At 43.6% G+C, this 18,321-nt stretch overlaps 1 protein-coding gene across 4 annotated transcripts in view; it reads left to right on the top strand.

Moving 5' to 3' along the window:
• EPAS1 (endothelial PAS domain protein 1) overlaps positions 1-18,321 on the top strand; it is a 136,955-nt gene that overhangs the window by 102,222 nt on the left and 16,412 nt on the right. For all 4 annotated transcript variants that reach the window (XR_014509402.1, XR_014509403.1, XM_083432997.1 and 1 more), the window contains 2 exons: positions 7,399-7,505; positions 17,400-17,547. Coding sequence is in view for 2 of the 4 variants with exons in the window: in XM_083432997.1 (XP_083289123.1) it covers positions 7,399-7,505; positions 17,400-17,547 (255 nt within the window). In the remaining 2 variants the exon portion in view is untranslated. The remainder of the gene's footprint in view (positions 1-7,398; positions 7,506-17,399; positions 17,548-18,321) is intronic.

The following is an 18,321-nucleotide window of genomic DNA, read 5'->3' as shown; positions in this document are numbered from 1 at the left end:
GCTTGTTTGTTGCTTACCTGCATATTAGTCCATTGCTTGAAGGATAGCAGGTTGCCTAACACATCTTAACACAACTTTCTCTCTCTAATTAGCAGCTACGCGCCTTTTTGAAATATAGGTGCTATTAGAAAAATGCAACAAGTTCCTGCAGGAATGGTGGCTAAAACCACATTTAAAACAACAACTGGTTATTTCATTCCACTATTTGTAAAAAAAAAACCTGTTTGATTCCACTATTTGTTTGAACTGTGGCCATCTTCAGAACTAAGTTCCTGTTCCTGTGTGTTTGTGAGATGGAAATAAGCTTACGTGTGGGTTCAGTTCTGTTACTTTTTTATGAGTTAACAGGACAAGGGTACCATTAAGGAGAGTGAGGAAGTCATCTCCAGCAACAGATGGTATGGGGCATCAGCAAGATGTTGGGAGAATTGTGTGTGCCCTGGGGGCCTGATCTGGATGTCATAAACTAGCCTGCTGTCCTCAGGGATGTAAGAAAGCAGTGATTTCCATTCTGGCCTACGTTTGTCACAATCAGCACTGTTCCCCTTCCACTGCAGTTCCGTTTCCACCAAATACTACATTATTCATCTCGCTGCCTGCTACTGAATGCAAGCTGAACTTGCACATACGTTACGCAACTATCTATGCAAAACAATGTAAAAAAGGTCATTAATTGCACATCACTTGTGAACTTTAAAAAAAAACACCACCACAACAGTGATGTGAACAAATACCAATCATATTCGCATGATTGATTTCCATAAGAACATAAGAAGACCCCCTGCTGGATCAGGCCCATCTAGTCCAATATGCTGTTCTCACAGTGGCCAACTGGATACCTGTGGGAAACCCAGAAGTGGGACCTGAGGACAAGAGCGCTCTTCCTCCCTGTGGTTTCCAGCAGCTGCTAATTTCTGGTAATTCCATTCCTGGCCACAGGTGAACACACAAACTGCAGCAATTTCCACTTCCTTTTCCATTTCCACTGAAATTTTCAGACATCCCTACATCAGACGCAGCAGAAGATGCTGTCTGCTTGAACTGTAGGTCCAATTTGTTTCTTTATGTGGTATGGGGAAGGTTGGAGAACTGGCTTTGGCCTCATGCGACAAAATGTCTTATGCAGGCCCTGGAACTGGATATGTCAAGTATTGTGTGTGAGAGAGCTTTAAACCAGTGTTTTGGTTGTGGAGAAGGTTTCTTTCATAGGGACATATCAGTGGCTTTATCCTTAGCTAAGCCATATAGCGGGTGGCGCTGTGGTAAAACCTCAGTGCCTAGGACTTGCCGATCGCATGGTCGGCGGTTCAAAACCCCGCGACGGGGTGCGCTCCCGTCGTTCGGTCCCAGCGCCTGCCAACCTAGCAGTTCGAAAGTACCCCCAGGTGCAAGTAGATAAATAGGGACCGCTTACCAGCGGGAAGGTAAGCGGCGTTCCGTGTGCTGCGCTGGCTCGCCAGATGCAGCTTGTCACGCTGGCCACGTGACCCGGAAGTGTCTGCGGACAGCGCTGGCTCCCGGCCTATAGAGTGAGATGAGCGCACAACCCCAGAGTCTGGCAAGACTGGCCCGTAAGGGCAGGGGTACCTTTACCTTTACCTTAAGCCATATAGCCCAGTACAGTAGAACCTCGGAAGTCGAATGGAATCTGTTCCGGAAGTCCGTTCGACTTCCAAAATGTTCAGAAACCAAGGCACAGCTTCCAATTGGCTGCAGGAAGCTCCTGCGGCCAATTGGAAGCCGCGTCGGACGTTCGGGTTCCAAAGAATGTTCGCAAACCGGAACACTCACTTCTGGGTTTGCAGAGTTCGGGAGCCAAAACGTTCGACTCGCAAGGCATTCAAGGTACGACTATATTGCATAAAGTGTGGCATCCATTATCCTCAGTCTCAGAGATAAATCTTCCCCATCCTCTGCTGCACCAAATCTTTCAACTTCTGCAAGAGGTGGGCTATTAGACTACATTGGGGTGGCAGAGAAATTCCCACTTGACCATTTGGATCAGTGGAATTGGCACAGCTACAGGTGCCACATAGTACCCATTCTACAATTGTATAAATCTGATCATTTAGTGTGGCAGCGTCTGCACTTTGGGACTCCCTGCCGATTGAAACCGAGCAGGTGTCATCACTGCATTCTTTTCGGCACCTGCTAAAAACATTCTTGATGAAATAAGCCTACCCAGGCACTTAGAGGTGATTTTAATCTACTTTCGCATCTTAACTTTTGCATGTCTTAAAGCAGGGTTGTGAATTTTCCTTTGATTTTTCTTGTTTTTTCCTTCCACTTTGAGGTTTTCTTTACAACCAAGCAGTGGTATAAATTTTATGAAAAACATAAAATAAATAAGTAAATTTGATTCTGTCCACATTTAAAGGTGAACCTACTTAATGCTCACTTTCCGGAACAATACACAAACAGAAGTATAGTCATCCTTTGAAATTCACACATCTCTGAATTTTGCAATGCTGTTCTCCAGATTTGACAGACTCGCTTGTTCCTAGACTAGGCAGCCCATATTTAGGATACAGTTAGGCAGAGTTAGGTGATGCCTGCACACATGTACATTTTAAAGGTATACTGAAAGAGGGGTTAAACTTGATGACGAGCTGCCATTTTTGATGGCAGTCCTGTGTTTACTGCAATGTATAGTTCTATTGCAAAGCCAAATATAAACAGAGAGACTTCTGGACAAACTGTCTAACGTGCTGCAATGCTAAGAACATATGGACCTCAATACATAATTTCTGGTCTTATCTATGCCTGACACGTGTGCCACTTGAAAGGGACTTGGGCAAAGGGAGTGACATGATACTGGCTGGCCATTTAGCATCGCATCTGGTGCTTGGTGCCATCTGCAATTGGCTAATGCAATTTCCATGCCGGCAGTCTGCGTGCATTAGGGTTGCTGTTGTTTTTTTGAAAAACCCTGATTCTGAACGTAATACAGGTTTGGAAACAAGCAGGATAGCTACCCACGAGGCACTTTCTGCAGACTGTTGCCGACAGCTCAGAATGCCGAAAATAAAACTCATTTCATGAATACAGGTTTCGGGAGTGGAGGAAAAAGAACCAAATGCATATTTTGCTTTGCAAAAATTGGCAGGGTCATGTGTGTTATTAAGGCAGTTCTGCTAAAAGCTTATCGGCATATGGATGGTTTATCCAGTTTTCAAAAGTAGCTGTTTTAAAAACCTTAATCCCTGGATAATATTTCAATCTCGTATAGGTCAGGTTTAGAATTTCCCTGCTTTCCTCATTACCTGCTGTTTTAAGAGAATAAACACTGTTCCCTTGACATTTAGCATCTAAATAGCTGTTTGCAAGGCTGCGTGCCTACCTCTTAGTAGGCCCCAGTGAAAAGGCAACAGAACACCTCTTCCCCTAATTCATGAGACTTTGTAATCCAAGATTACATCTGATCCAGCTGAACATGACATTTTCGCAGGACACATGTACCGCAAGAGGTAATTCTGGGGTGTGAACTTTTCGAGGTTGATGTTGCATTGAGGAAGTAAAGCACAGATTGAAAGAAAAGTAATGGATTACAAACACACTGGTTCGGCATGGCAGGGGCAGTCAGTAGTAAGTGCCTAATGTTGTATTTAAGTTACAGAGAAAAATGAAGGAAGTTCAGCATTCCGTCTTGACACTTTCCTGTTCAAAAGCTCAAAATCGGTGCAGTTATTCCAGTATTTAGGATGCAGTTATCCTAGCCACCTACTGCTTGGTTAGTACATCATCAGCAACGACTATTCTAGTCATTCTAGAATGGGTTTACCAATACAGTGGTACCTCGCAAGATGAATGCCTCAGAAGACGAAAACTCGCAAAATGAAAGAGTTTTTCGTTTTCTGAGTTGCTTCGCAAGACAGATTTCCCTATGGGCTTGCTTTGCAAGACGAAACGTCTTGCGCCTTTTTTTAAAAAACCGCCAATGCATTCCTATGGGAAACCGTCAATACACAGTGGTGCTTCGCAAGACGAAAAAACTCGCAGAACGAAAAAACTCACAGAACGAATTAATTTCGTCTTACGAGGCACCACTGTATAGTACACCCCTGATGCAGACTGATTTTATAGCTCTAACCACGTTTTACTTAGAGACGATTGTAGCTAAGTGTTATAGAAATCATTTATTATTTTATTAAGAGAGTTTCATTTATAAAAAGATAGAGAGGGGGGGAAGAAAGTGAGAATGGAAAAAGAAAAGAAAAAAATACTGTTACATCACCATTTATTAATGTACAGTATTTTGTTATTATCCTAATTCCGATATAATTGTCAGTAACCAAATATATTATGTGTAAACTCATTCCAAATTCCGTTGTATTTCTCCAAAGAAAAAGTCTGCGCCTATAAGCTGCTTAATTAAATCGTTTAAATAAATAGAATAAAATCTTTTCGTTCCTGCCAATGTGGGGGTTTTCTCCCGTTGCTTCGGATGAGGGAAGTTCCTCAAGACCCATCAGTCAAATTTCCCCTGGTTTAGCCAGCCAGTTGAGGCCAATCCTCAAGGTGTGGCCACTGTCGCATGCTGACAGCTTCTAGGAGCCACAGGTGAGAGCTGAACGAGGCCCAGTAGGAGCACAATGGGTCCCCCACCAGAGCTACTATCCCTCCCCTATATTGTGGGGACAAAAGCAGTTAATGAAGACAGGGTTTGGGACTTCCTCTTGTCTCCCACTCATGGGGAACAGGCTTGTGCTGAGCTGGATCCATCTAGCTCAATGCTGCCTCCACCACCTTACCTGAACCTGGTACCTTCCAGAAGTTCTGGACTCCAGCTCCCATCAGCCCCAGCCAACATGTCCAAGGCTCAGGGATGATGGGAGTCGAGGTCCTAAATATCTTGAGAACACCTGGCTTGGGAATGTTGGCTTACACACACTCTGCGGTTTCAAACAGGAGACTCTCTCAGCCTTGCATGGAGAGACCCAAGGATTGGACCTGGGAACTTCTACATGCAAAGCTTATTCTCCACCACTGAGCTATGGTTCTGCCCTCCTAGTTTAAGCTGGGGAAGGAGATCTCTGTTCTGCTTCAGTCTTCCATCATCACAGATGTTAACCCCCGAGATGTGCTTTCAGATAATGTAATGCATTACAACGCATTTGGGGGCTCTTCTGACAGATGGGAGTCTGATTTCTTTTTCTTTTTGCTGACGCAAGTTCCAGCGTGCTCCGTGTCATTTAAAAAAACAACAACGTAAAATGTGTGTGGGGTAGAAGAGCCTTCGCAGAAGTCAGGATCCTTGTGAGAATACAGTGTTACCATCATTAGTGATAATGGCAATTACGTGCTTGCAGGCAGACGAGGCTGTGTGCTTGTTCTGAGGTTGTATTTCCTGGCTTTGTAAGGTTAACGTCAACTGGGAGCAAAGTCGTTCAAAAGGTGGGGGCATGGTGTAGCCTTTTCATTCTGCCGTTGTTCTTAAATACGTCCTCCAGTTTCGTTCTACAGATAGCTAGGATACGGACTCTTGACTTAGATAGGACCAAAACTATACAAAATGTGAAATTGAAACAACAACAAAAACTGTACAAAATATAGCAAGGACATCCTGAAAAGTGGAGGAGGAGGAGCAAAGGAGGGGGGGGGCTTTGAATTTTAATAGCAATGTACATCAATCATTCTGATACAGTATACATGCTACAATAGGGTCTTTTCTCTAATTACCTCTGTACACAACTGAAGTTTTCGAAGCCAAATCCTCACAGTGGCATTTATTTGTAACCTGGTACTTGTTTGTACATTGGTGACGCAAGGAATGGAGTCACTGTGTGAAAATCTTTGCCGAATTTATGCTACGAAACATTATTGCATAAGTACAGCAGCTGGGGGAAAGCCATCATTTAACATGTTGCCTAGCATTTGTTTGTTTAATATCCGCTTTAGTAACGGAAATACCAAAAGCAATGAGCTAACCCCTAACTATAAATTCCAATTTAGAGAGTCAAAACTAAAGAAATGATGGAAGTCCAAAGAGGAGCAAGAGTCAAAAGTTAATTGGTTCCTTCTCTGCTCCATTCCAGTCTGCTCTATCAACAGAAATCAGTCAGAATCATGGGTTGCAGATTGCACAGTAGAGACACAACATTTCCTGGTGTCTTAACCATGGTTAAAAATTTACAACCATTCTGTGAACTATGTGTTCCTTCCATCCTTGTTTGCAAATTCCTCTCTTCCTTATCTTTTTCAAGCTCACTCTGCTGTTTCATTCTGTGTGCGCAAAATGCTAGCATAGCAGGCTTGCCCAAGTTTGCAAACTCCAGTTAAAGCTAACCATGGTTTAGAATGATGCAGGTGTCAAATGGTACCAGGGCTAACCTCAGCAGTTTAGCTCTCTAAACAAGGATTCCTGATTCCTTACCTGTGACTGGAGACCAGCCTCTCTTTCACTCTGGATCTTAAGGCCTGATTTGCTAGCAAGGAACTGCTTGGAATTGGAAATATCATTTGCTGATCAAATACAAAGCTACACACTGATGTCGTCATTGTGTGGCACTGCTCTGGCGCTTCGGGCATTTTGTGTTCCTGCTGCTAAGCTCAGCTTGTAAATATTGACAAATGATTCTTAAACTCTACTGAGAAGCATCTATCTTATACAAAACGTGTAGTGGAATTTTGGCCATTTTATGCCTGCATGTGTTTGTATTATTCAAAACCTGATATCTGGATCTATGGGTAAGGCTTAAAGGTTATGTCCTGTGGTGTATGGTGATGGCTCATTCACACACACAGGTCAGCACTTGATGCTGCAGTCATCTGGCAATCAGTATGCATGCGTGATCAGGAATGTTTGTTTATTTTAGTGCAATAGTTAACGTGGACTTAACTGAAACTGTGTACGCTAGTAGAGGTAGTTACATTAAAACCTTGGACAAATATGCTTAGACAAATGTAGAAGCACCTGCAAATCCAGCAAAACAGAAAGTGGAGGGGGGGTGGACCAGGTATTTAAAGAGATGCTCAGCCCAGGTAGAAGTCCCATCTAGATATGTCCACGCTTGTGGATTTGCCTTTGATGCAGTGAGATAAAACTCTACAGCAGAAGATGCTGCTCTGATATGTTCTTAATGTTATGTTTTAGAGCAGCAATTGCCAAAATGACTACTTTTAGAGCTATCTTGTCGCAGCCATATGCACCACTCAGTAGGAATGTAAGAAGCTATCCTATGCTAAATCAGGGCGTAAAAGGGAGAGAAAGATGAAATCACAAAGGTGCGTGAAAGAAGGTTCATTTGTCCCAGTGAAGCTGAAGTACACTTCTTCAGGGCAATACCAATAAAAACTTACAGGCTAAGCTTTTCTTTAATTTGGGAAGGCACGCTACTAAATGAAAAATGTTCGAAACCAAATATCTAATGAAAATGTTGGTTTGCTTGTTTCATGAAGGATCACTGAATTAGTTGGATACCATCCTGAGGAGCTTCTGGGCCGTTCTGCCTATGAATTCTACCATGCACTGGACTCTGAGAATATGACCAAAAGTCATCAGAACTGTGAGTCTCATTCTAAACCTGCATTTTCTCTTAGGAATGTGTGATATTGGGCACATTGCAAAGGTGTGAGGTTGCATTTATTTGGCAGGAGCATGATTTGTATATTTATTTATTCAGTGGGCAACACAAATAATTGGTGCTAAGGCTCATGAGCCGCTTCAGTCCACTTTCATACAAACACTGGCCTGGTAAGCACCTCGTGATAAGTCAAGCTATGGCTTATTGGGACCATGCAAGCATGCTCATTCCCAGAGAGGAGTTCACAGAAGTTCTGCTCCTCCCTGGTCCTTTTAGCACAGTGTGCCAAAGGTTTGGCTCAGCATGTTGTTCAAAGCTGGGATCATTGTTCAGATCTCTTCTCCTTAAGCATAATCTGTAAACATAGGACAAACCTGGGCTTCAGATCATGGTTAAGGGCAGAGACCTTAGCCACAGTCCCAGGGCTTTTCTCCCCAAGGATGGGCGCTTATGCAAAAGAGGACAGTGGTTTGCATAAAATCTGCATATGCTAAATTTATATGTGTAGATGCAGAATTGGAAATAATTTTAAATCATTGTTTAAATGGAAGTACGGTGCACCTCGCCATAGTGGGGAAGAGTGAGGTGATGAGGTGATCTGTGGGCCTGCTGAGTCTGCTGTCAAGGTTGCTGCTAAATTGATGGAAAATATCAAGCCACCATTTTCCCTCCACAACTCTCCTGCCTTACAGTACTTTACCTTTAGACCAGACAGCTGTTCAAACAGAGGACTGTCCTCTGTTAAGTAGGACACATTGTCACCCTAGTCTGTGTCATGAACTCTACTCATATTGATGCAGAGCAGATTCCACCATATAGTTAGCAGAGTAAAAACTTAAACACATTGCAGAATTCCCCCCCCCCAAAAAAAGACCAGAGGCAATTATATTTCATAAAGCAGAGTTTTACTGTTACTGAAGACAAATGAGCATAATGGTCACAAATCCAATACATTCAGGATTGGCACTGTCCAAAAGAAATCTAGTTGCAGCAGACTTAACTTAAATTTGCAATAACTTATAATAAGACTAAAACCTTAACACTAAGGTGTTAAGATACAGAACACCACACCGGATGGAAAGAGAGACAGAGAGTGAAACCCAGGTGCTTCTGGCCTTACTATTATAGTCAGCATGACCTAGACCGAAAAAGATAACAGAACCAGCTGTACTCAGTTTCTCTGAGGGAATAACCCAAACATCATGAACCTTCTGCTTCTTTCTTTCACACAGACAAGCTTCCAGAACCCTCTTGGATTAATTAGAATAGGAAAGATCTCTACACATCAGATCAATACTTTCTGTACTATGAAATGCAAACTGACAGTTTCTACACCACTGCAAAAGATTCCTTAGTTGGTGGTGGCATGTTGTTGGACTGGGAGAAATTTGTGTGGGGAGCCAATCCACAGGGCAAGATGCTACACTTGAACGGCAATTTTATTACTAAGGATATGTTAATTCATTTGGTCATATAGGTATTCTCACATGCATGCACTCATCTGATAACTGAGAATAGCAATTTATGCATCTGATGAAGTAGGTTGTGGTCCACAAACAATAGTATGCTGCAATTGATCGTCCACAAACGGGTTTTTTTTTTTAATGTTTGTTTCCTTCATACTTTGGGAACTCAGTTTTGCTGGGTCAGGAAATACCTTGTGTGTGCTACCCTAAGCTCTTTGGAGAAAGAATGAGGTGCACTCAGTAATAAATGCTAGCAAGTAGCAGTTGAAAGGTACTTTCCCTTCCTGGAGTTCCTCTAGAATTTGGAGCTCCTTCCCAACCAAAGAAGCAAGAAAGGGTCAGGAAACAGGTGAGAGAGGAAGGCAGGTGAGGAACTGGAAAAGGGCTGTAGCTCAGTGACAGAGTACATGTTTCAATGCAAAAGGATATGAGTTTGGTCCCTGGTGTCCCACCAGCAGAAGCTCTTTCCTAAAGCCAGGAGAACAGCTGCCACTCAATGTAGACAATACTGAATTAAATGAACTCATGGGCGCAGTATAAAGCAGCTTCCTGTGTTCCTATGAATTCAGCTGTGAGTGGCAGGCAGCCTGTCGGATCTTGAAGCCACCTTTTATTGACAGGTGTGGAGGAAAGTGATGGAGACCCCTGCAAGGGATGGCTATCTGGGAGGATTCAGGGATTTTCATGAGGCCCCATAAAACACTGGCAGCCGCAGTTCTCAGTCAGGATTGCCAACATTTCATGTGGCCACATTAAAATACTTAGTGTAACACGCCAAATCAGCTAGATCCTCTTATTGCCTTCCTGCCATTACACTTCCATATTCAGAGCAACAAGTAAATTGAATGTATACACACATTCACTTACAAATCTCACAAACTGAGACAAAGCTGTAGGTCTATTTTCACTCCTGTTTGCCTCCTTAGTTCCTTTTCTATTGTTTGCCACTGTAACATGCTGCACAATGCCTAAAAATAGATGTAATCGCTTTGTAGCTATGTATTGTCACCCTGCAGAATGGCCTCATGCCAGGGAGCCCATGTTCTGATTCCATGCAGTCATTTTCTTCTGTAACAACTTAACACTAAAGAACAAGCCGGTTTTGGTAAGCTTGGCAGAGAATAGTCAGGACTTAGCTGTTTTCTACAAAAGATCTAGTATGTTGGCTACCTGACATCTCTTGGAAAAGGAATTCTAAGTCAGCTTTTTTCACTCATCTCCAGCAAGAAACAAAATGTGTAACTCTCAAAGTGTTCACATGAAGAAAGCCAGACTATTCTGGGTATTCCTGGAACATGAATTCTCTTTATCACAACTTGTACAGCATTGGGGGAAGGAGTGCAGAGTTAGCCTAACTATTTGTGAGCCTTAGCCTGCAGTTCTTTGAGAATTACCATAGATTGTATTTCTGTTGCGGATTTTCCTTCATTCAAGTAATGTCCAACACCTCTCACCTTAAGAGTTTTGTACTTTAGCCTCAAACAATAGGATATCTTCTCCAGTTCTGCTTCCCAAGTTACCCAAGTTTTCATTTCCCTAATAGCCTGGTCCGTTTGTTTTTATATGAGAAAAGGAGAAGACCGGCATGTTTGCAAGGTTGCTTTCCTTTAAGTCTCAGGAGTGGCACATCGTTCCTGTGAAAAGCCTGGGGAACATTTCTTGTGGGCATTGCCTACCAGTATTCCCAGGAACATGCATAAATCTCTTCAATCTAGAACTTCCTTTCTGGGAAATCAGACATGCAATTTTAGAGCTGGCCGCTGTTCCTGTCACACATGGTCCTGGTAACTGCTGTGGGATCATGTGCTGATGGCGAAGAGGCTTGAATGTGCTCTCGCATATGAATGGAGGCTTCTCACCCTGTAAACACAATATACAGTTCCGACTCCAAAGGGCAATGGATTTAAAGGAATGTTCACAGGCTCATGTTCCCCATTACGGTAAAGCAGTGCCATCTAGCTAAGACAGCACAACTCCAAGCAAGGAGCAATTTCTATAAGCAAATTCTGAATAAACTTTTTCCCTTCAAAGGGGATGTAAATTCTTTGAGCTACTGCTAATTATGATCCAGAATAAATGAATAGGTTATTTTCCAAATGTGCCTTGCTCTTTTTTTCCTTTGCAATTTTGCTATTAGGGTCCAGGGTTTTCTAATAATTTGGCTATGTTTGCAAGGAGCGGGGAAGAGGGTAGAGACTGAGGTTTGTGGGTGGCAGGTACAGAAGTCTGGAAATAGTTGTCATGGGGACGGGGGAAGGACAATGGGGAAGGTCTCTTGCCTCGTGTGAAACTATGCATCCAATAAAATAATCCAAAGTAGTTTAGATGGATTTGAAGAGGGATTAGACAAGTTCAAGAATGAAAGGTCCATCAGTTGCTATTAACCATTATGGCTATATGGAATCTACAAAGGCCACTAAATGCTAAGTGTTGGGAGGGGACAATAGGAATAGAAGACTATTTCCCTTGCCCAGTCCTTGTGGATTTCTCTAGGATATGTTCTCCGGGCTGCTATAGGAGCTAGCAGCAAGAGGGACAGAAGCATGCATGCACACACATGTATATCTCGCCTTGATACCATATGGAGGGAAGTGGAGTTATTTGTACAAGGGCACATCCTTGTACAGGCAGATTTTTTTTTTTCTATTGTTGAGTTGTTTATGTAGCACATGTTTACCATTATGTACAATTTGCCAACTTCAATGGGATTCAGTCCCAGGTAAACGTCTGAAGGTCTGCAACCTTTGAACATTTTCTATGTAATACGTTTAAAAATTGTTTTCTCTCCACCAACCTTACAAAGTGGCTCTTGAGCCACTTTACAGGTGGGAAATCAATGCAGAAAGAGAGAGAGAGAGAGAGAGAGAGAGAGAGAGAGAGAGAGAGATTTGTTTGAGGCCAACCTTGTATGTCCATGGACAAGCTGCACAGAAACTCTAAAAACACAGAAACTCTAAAAACAATGGAAATGCAAGCCGTTCATATTATTATTGCTATATCCCATAGAAAGACTATAATCCTCCATCAATGGGGAAATAATAAAATGATTGTTCACAGGGATGGGGGGGGTGGGGAGTGTACAAATTAATGAAAATATCTACATTGCCCATAAACTACACAACCCTTTGCCAAGTTAGAGCTTGCTTCAAGTTTGCAGGCCTGTATTATTGTCTTGTGATGGGGTAATGGCATTGTTCTGAAATAAGCTACAGCATTGTTTGCGTTCTTGGCTTCAAATATAAAAAAAATCTATACACTCCAAGAGACTTAATTGGTAGTCATCAGAGGCGATAATAGGGTTTAATTTGGCAGATTTGGCATAGCTCACTCCCTGCAACCTATGGAGCAGGGAAGAGAGAGAGAGGGAAAGGAAACAAAGTCTTTGTCTTATTGCATAATGTGCCCTGACGATGCGCTGTAGAACTATAGCAAGAGATTAATTATATTCCATCATTAATATTTTAGAATGATTTGGATCTGTTCCTGTTCCCACTGAATCTTGCCATTCATCTCAATGGAGAGCCAGTTGAAATTCTTTAGTAAACTGCTTAACCAAAGACTTCTTTGTAGTCTTTAAACTGTTCAAAATAGCAGCATCTTTTATTTATTTTGTGCATTTAACAAAACATATATGCTGCTTTGTTCCTAAAAATAATAATAATATTGAAGCAATTTAAATAAAGCATTTAAAAACTTTAAAATATTCAAAGAATGGTTGAGATCAACAGTAGCTAAAAAGCCTAGATGGGCTTGCCTAAATAAAACTGTTTAAAACAGGCATTGAAAAGGGCACAGTGAAGTTGCGTGCCTGGTGTCAATAAGCCAAGAGTTCCAAACTTCAGGTCCTGCAACAATAAAAGATTGATTCTTCTATAAGTGAAGGGGAAAGGAAGGGAATCCATTGACAAATAAAGCCTCCAAATAATAATTAAATGTGGGGACTTACCGTATTTTTCGCTCTATAGGACACACTTTCCCCCCTCCAAAAATTAAGGGGAAATGTGTGCGCGTCCTATGGAGCGAATGCAGGCTCCTTGGCTTCAGCGATAGCAATGCAAAGCCTCTGAAGCACAGAGGGAGCGCTCCCTCCGCGATCCTTGGTTTCGTGTTGCTTTTGCTGAAGCCTGGAGAGCGAGAGGGGTCGGTGCGCACCAACCCCTCTTGCTCTCCAGGCTTCAGGGATAGCCGCCTGAAGCCTTTGGAGTGCAGTGGGACCTTGCGCTGCACTCCAAAGTCTTTGGGTTCCTTTTGCTGAAGCCAGGAGAGTCTTTGCTGAAGCCAGGAGACTCTCCTGGCTTCAGCAGAGAAGGAGAGCTGCGCAGCGCCCCTTCAATGAAGCGGGAGGAGAAATGGAAAGGTCTCCGTTTCTCCTGCCACTTCAGTGAAGGGGCGCTGAGCAGAGAGGGGGAGGATTTTTTTTCCTGTTCTCCCCCTCCTATGGTCCGGTGTGTCCAATGGAGTGAAAAATACGGTACTTTCAGGCATGTGGAAGTCTCTGTTCCTTTTCCTTACTGCTCAGCTTTCTTGGCCAGAGAGGACAGGTAAAGAGGCAAGGAAGAGGAACTGGGGCAAGAGGCTCCAGGGATAGGCAATGGGCCCCTGCTACCGTGCGACCCTCAGCAAGTGCCTAATGATGCTGGCCCCTGATGCTGGGGGACAACTAGGGATGCTGGAGACAAAAATGCAATCAGGAGCAGAAATTGCCAACATTCACTTATTTGTCCCATGTCCATGCAGAGATGAACCCCGTGAATTCGATCTGCAAATGATATGTAATTGATTTCATTTCCCTGCCTGATCTGCATTGCATTTCCTTCTCATTGAAATGAATAGGATGGAATAAGGGAATCAACAGTGTAATGTATGCCAGTATAGTGTCCAGATCAAAGGAAGTAATAGTACCCCTCTATTCTGCCTTGGTGAGACCACACCTGTGTCCAGTTCTGGGCACCCCAATTTAAGGAAGATATGGACAAGCTGGAAGGTATGCAGAGGAAGGTGACCAAAGATATAAAGGGTCTGGAAACCGAGCCTTATGAGGAACAGTTGAGGAAGTTGGGTGTGTTTAGCCTGGAAAAGAGGAGATTGAGAGGAGATATGATAGCCACCTTCAAATATCTCAAGGGCTGTCACAGGAAGATGGAGCAAGCTTGTTTTCTCCTGCTCTGGAGGGCAGAACTCAAACCAATGGCTTCAAGTTACAAGAAAGGAGCTTCTGACTAATCATCAGGAAGAACATTTTGACAGTAAGAGCCATTTGACGGTGGAACGGTCTCCCTTGGGAGGTTATGGACTCTCCTGGCTTGGAGTTTTTAAGCAGAGGTTGGGTGGCCATCTGTCATGGATGCTTTAGCTGAGATTCCTACATTGTGGGGGGTTGGAATAGATGAGCCGGCGGGGTCAGGGGTGTTCCTTATAAATCTACAGTTTTGTATAAGCTTCCTAGGGTGGTTACTGGGTGTGTGTCACTTTTTTGTATGTTGCATGAAAACATTATATGAAATGTTCTCTCCCTCCCCCCCCCCCCCCGTGGTACAGTGTATACCACAGTACAAATGTAAGTACAGGCAGAGGGCCTGCTCGGTAGTGGCACCCGCCCTGTGGACATCCCACCAGATGTCAAAGAAATAAACAACTATCTGACTTTTAGAAGACATCTGAAGGCAGCCCTCTTTAGGGAAGCTTTTAATATTTGATTTTTTAATATTTCGCCCAGAGTGGCTGGGGAAACCCAGCTAGATGGGTGGGGTATAAATATGTTGTTATTATTATTAGGTAACAAGCGACTGATAAGTCTAAGAGTAATACAGCTGATTCAAATAGCTGCTGGAGACACACACACAGTGTTATGTTAAATGAAGAGCACAAGCTACTCTTTGTTGTAACAGAACATAATGTGATTTTATTTTTATTTTTTAATGATGAAAGCAGTAACAAGCTTTTTGATAATGTAACAGGCAACTCTCATTAGGACTCTTCGTTGCAAGTTGATTATTAGGAGGCCCGTATATAATAATGTTTCGCAGACACTGCAGAACATAATTTTCTAAAACAATCTTCAGACAAAACCTTTTGATATTCCTCACACACGCATGCCACACAAGTAATCTGGTAATCAAAATGTAGTAGTCTAAAGTAAATTAAGAGCAGGGTGATTTTTAATGCAAAACCTTTGCTGACAAGGAAGAGGGTGGTGAAGTAAAATACATCATAGAAGCACTTTATAGATGACTCATACTGTATACCAAAAATGGTCGTTTCTGCATCATAGGCAGCCCGTTTGGTTCTGTCACTGTCTCTCAGGGCTTGTCCACACCGGAGAAAAATGTGGAGCTTTCCCCCTTTAAATGCAGGGTTTTAAAAATCCTTTCTGTTTTGCACATTTGGAGGATCAAAAAACCCAGTGTTTGAAGGGGAGAGGGTCTGGACAACACTGGGGTGGTGAGAATGTCATGTGGATGCCTCTGTGTTAATGGGGCAACAGGCCGCATTTTGCTCTGATGTGGAGTAGCCCTCAACCAGAATCCTAACCCACCATTTCCTACGATGGTACCAGAAGCCAAAGATTTCATGTTCAAGATTCTTATGATAGGGCTGCCGTACGTCCGAAATTTCCCAGACATAACCGGCATTCGCCTGTCGGAAACAGTGCTTGGGTGGAATTTCCGAAAATTGGTTTAAATGTGCAGGAAAATCTGGGGGTGTGGCAATCCATGTTGGAAATGTTGATTTCTTTTGGCGAATCTCCTAAAAAAAAATAGCTCAAAAACTGTGTCCACATTTTCACTTTTTGAAATATGGCAACCCAACTTTACAAGGCAAGGGACGCGGGTGGCGCTGTGGGTTAAACCACAGAGCCTAGGACTTGCTGATCAGAAGGCCGGCGGTTCGAATCCCTGCAACGGTTCGAATCCCGTTGCTCGGTCCCTGCTCCTGCCAACCTAGCAGTTCGAAAGCACGTCAAAGTGCAAGTAGATAAATAGGTACCGCTCTGGCGGGAAGGTAAACGGTGTTTCCATGCGCTGCTCTGGTTTGCCAGAAGCGGCTTAGTCATGCTGGCCACATCACCCGGAAGCTGCATGCCGGTTCCCTCGGCCAATAAAGCGAGATGAGCACCGCAACCCCAGAGTCGGCCATGACTGGACCTAATGGTCAGGGGTCCCTTTACCTTTACCTTTACTTTACAAGGCAGTCTAAATACAAGCTGGGGCTGGGTGTTTCAAGTCAAACAACCCCTTTGTAGCCCAAATGATGCTTCGTGGAGAGACTGGGAGCTGGGAGGGAGTTGTTGCAATTTAGATAGCACAGACATTTAATCTTCCTACAAAGCATCAAGGGCTTTTTTAAATAGACCTGGCTTTTTCAACCCTAACAGCTCCCAAGGCGGTTTACAGCAAAGAGCAATTAAAGCAATGTATAGTTAAGGCAATTAGAATGATATAAATCAGTTGCAGTGGCAGGTGGCAGCCCGTGGTGGGTGGGTGGAGATGGTGCCTTTTTTCCTAACCCCCACCAGCCCTCCAGACGTTCTGGCTGCTGCGTTGTCCCCTTTGAATGTCCTTAATTCAGCAGTTAAGGCAAGCAAAGCGTGCGTCTCAGACATCACCTCCAGTGGCTTCACAGCACTTTGAAACCATTTCTGTGAGCAGCCACACAGGAAAGGGTAATAGGAGCAGCCAAAATTAGCAGCTCCTACTGTCTAAACCAGGGGTGGGAATCCATTTTCAATCCAGGGGTCATATTCTGTTCTGGGTAACTTTCCAAGAGTCACATGCCGACTGGGGCCAGAACCAGAGGCCAAAGTGGATGGAGCAAGGAGTGTAGATTTTTCCTTGAAAAGAGTTCACGACTTCCAAGTTGCAAGAAAAGAGATTCTGACTTAAAACATCAGGAGAAACTTTCTGACAGTAAGAGCTATAGGTCACTGGAACACCATCCTCATTCTGAGAATCAACCCCTCACTGGTTCAGCAGGCATGTTCTAAATAGCGCTTGTCAGCCATATGGGCGAAAAACTTGCTTTTAATCTAAAAACAAAACAAAACAGAAAACACCCAAAGAAATCACAGGTTATCAGGAATCTCACACGTGCACATATGTGTGTATTTTTGTGGCACGCTCACAAAATCACAGGATGCAGAAAGCCTTACATAGATTTGAAAAAGAGTATGCAATGGTACTGGGACAGTTATCTTGGGCTGTTGCAGCAAAAGCAAACCACAAGATGCTCTCTAAGACCAACAGAGCTATTGCAGCATGTATTTTTGTAGTTCTAAGTGAGAGGGCTGTGAGTTTGTTTTTGTTCTGTGAAAGGGGCTATTTATAAAGTCATGTTAATGCATGCTGCAACTGGCAATATTTTGACTTGGTTACTCCTATTTTTTTCCTCCCTTCTCCCCCCCACCCCAAAGTGTGCGCAAAAGGTCAAGTGGTCACTGGGCAGTACCGCATGCTTGCCAAGCATGGTGGGTACGTGTGGCTAGAGACCCAAGGAACAGTCATCTACAATACACGCAACCTGCAACCTCAGTGCATCATCTGTGTCAACTACGTTCTCAGGTAAGTCCGCCGGAATCCTAAAGCAGGGTTGAGGAACCGCAGGCCCACCAGATGTGCTGATTACAACTTCCCTCGTCCCCAGCCCTTGGTCATGTTGACTGGGGCTCATGGGAGTTGGCATCCAGCAACACCTGGAAGGTCCCCATCCTTGTTCTAAGAGTATTATTATTATTATTATTAGGGATGTGGGTGGTGCTGTGGTCTAAACCACTGAGCCCCTTGGGCTTGCCCAAGGTCAGTGGTTCGAATCCCCACGAGGGGTGAGCTCCCGTTGCTCTGTCCCAGCTCCTGACAACCTAGCAGTTTGAAAGCACACCAGTGCAAGTAGATAAATAGGTACCGCTCCGGTGGGAAGGTAAATGGTATTTCCGTGCGCTCTGGTTTCTGTCACGGTGTCCTGTTGTACCAGAAGCAGTTTAGTCATGCTGGCCTCGTGACCCGGAAAGCTGTCTGTGGACAAACGCTGGCTCCCTCAGCCTGAAAGCAAGAGGAGCGCTGCACCCCATTGTCGCCTTTGACTGGACTTAAATGTCCAGGGGTCCTTTACCTTTTTACAATGGGAGTTGGCATCCAGCAATACCTGGAAGGTCCCCATCCTTATTCTAAGATTATTAGTATTAGTATTATAATATTTGTATACCGCCCTTTATTTGTAGATCTCAGGGCAGTTCACAACATAAAATTACAATATCAAAAACACAAAACACATAGTGAAAATAAGAAAACAAACCACTAACCCCCTGCTGTATACTATATCAACCAAAGGGCTGACTG

This window comes from Podarcis tiliguerta (assembly GCF_965153285.1).
Source record: "Podarcis tiliguerta genome assembly, chromosome: 3".
NCBI classification, from domain to species: Eukaryota; Metazoa; Chordata; class Lepidosauria; order Squamata; family Lacertidae; genus Podarcis; species Podarcis tiliguerta.
The sequence above is the reverse complement of the archived record's forward strand: the minus strand, read 5'-3'. Positions and strand labels throughout refer to the sequence as shown.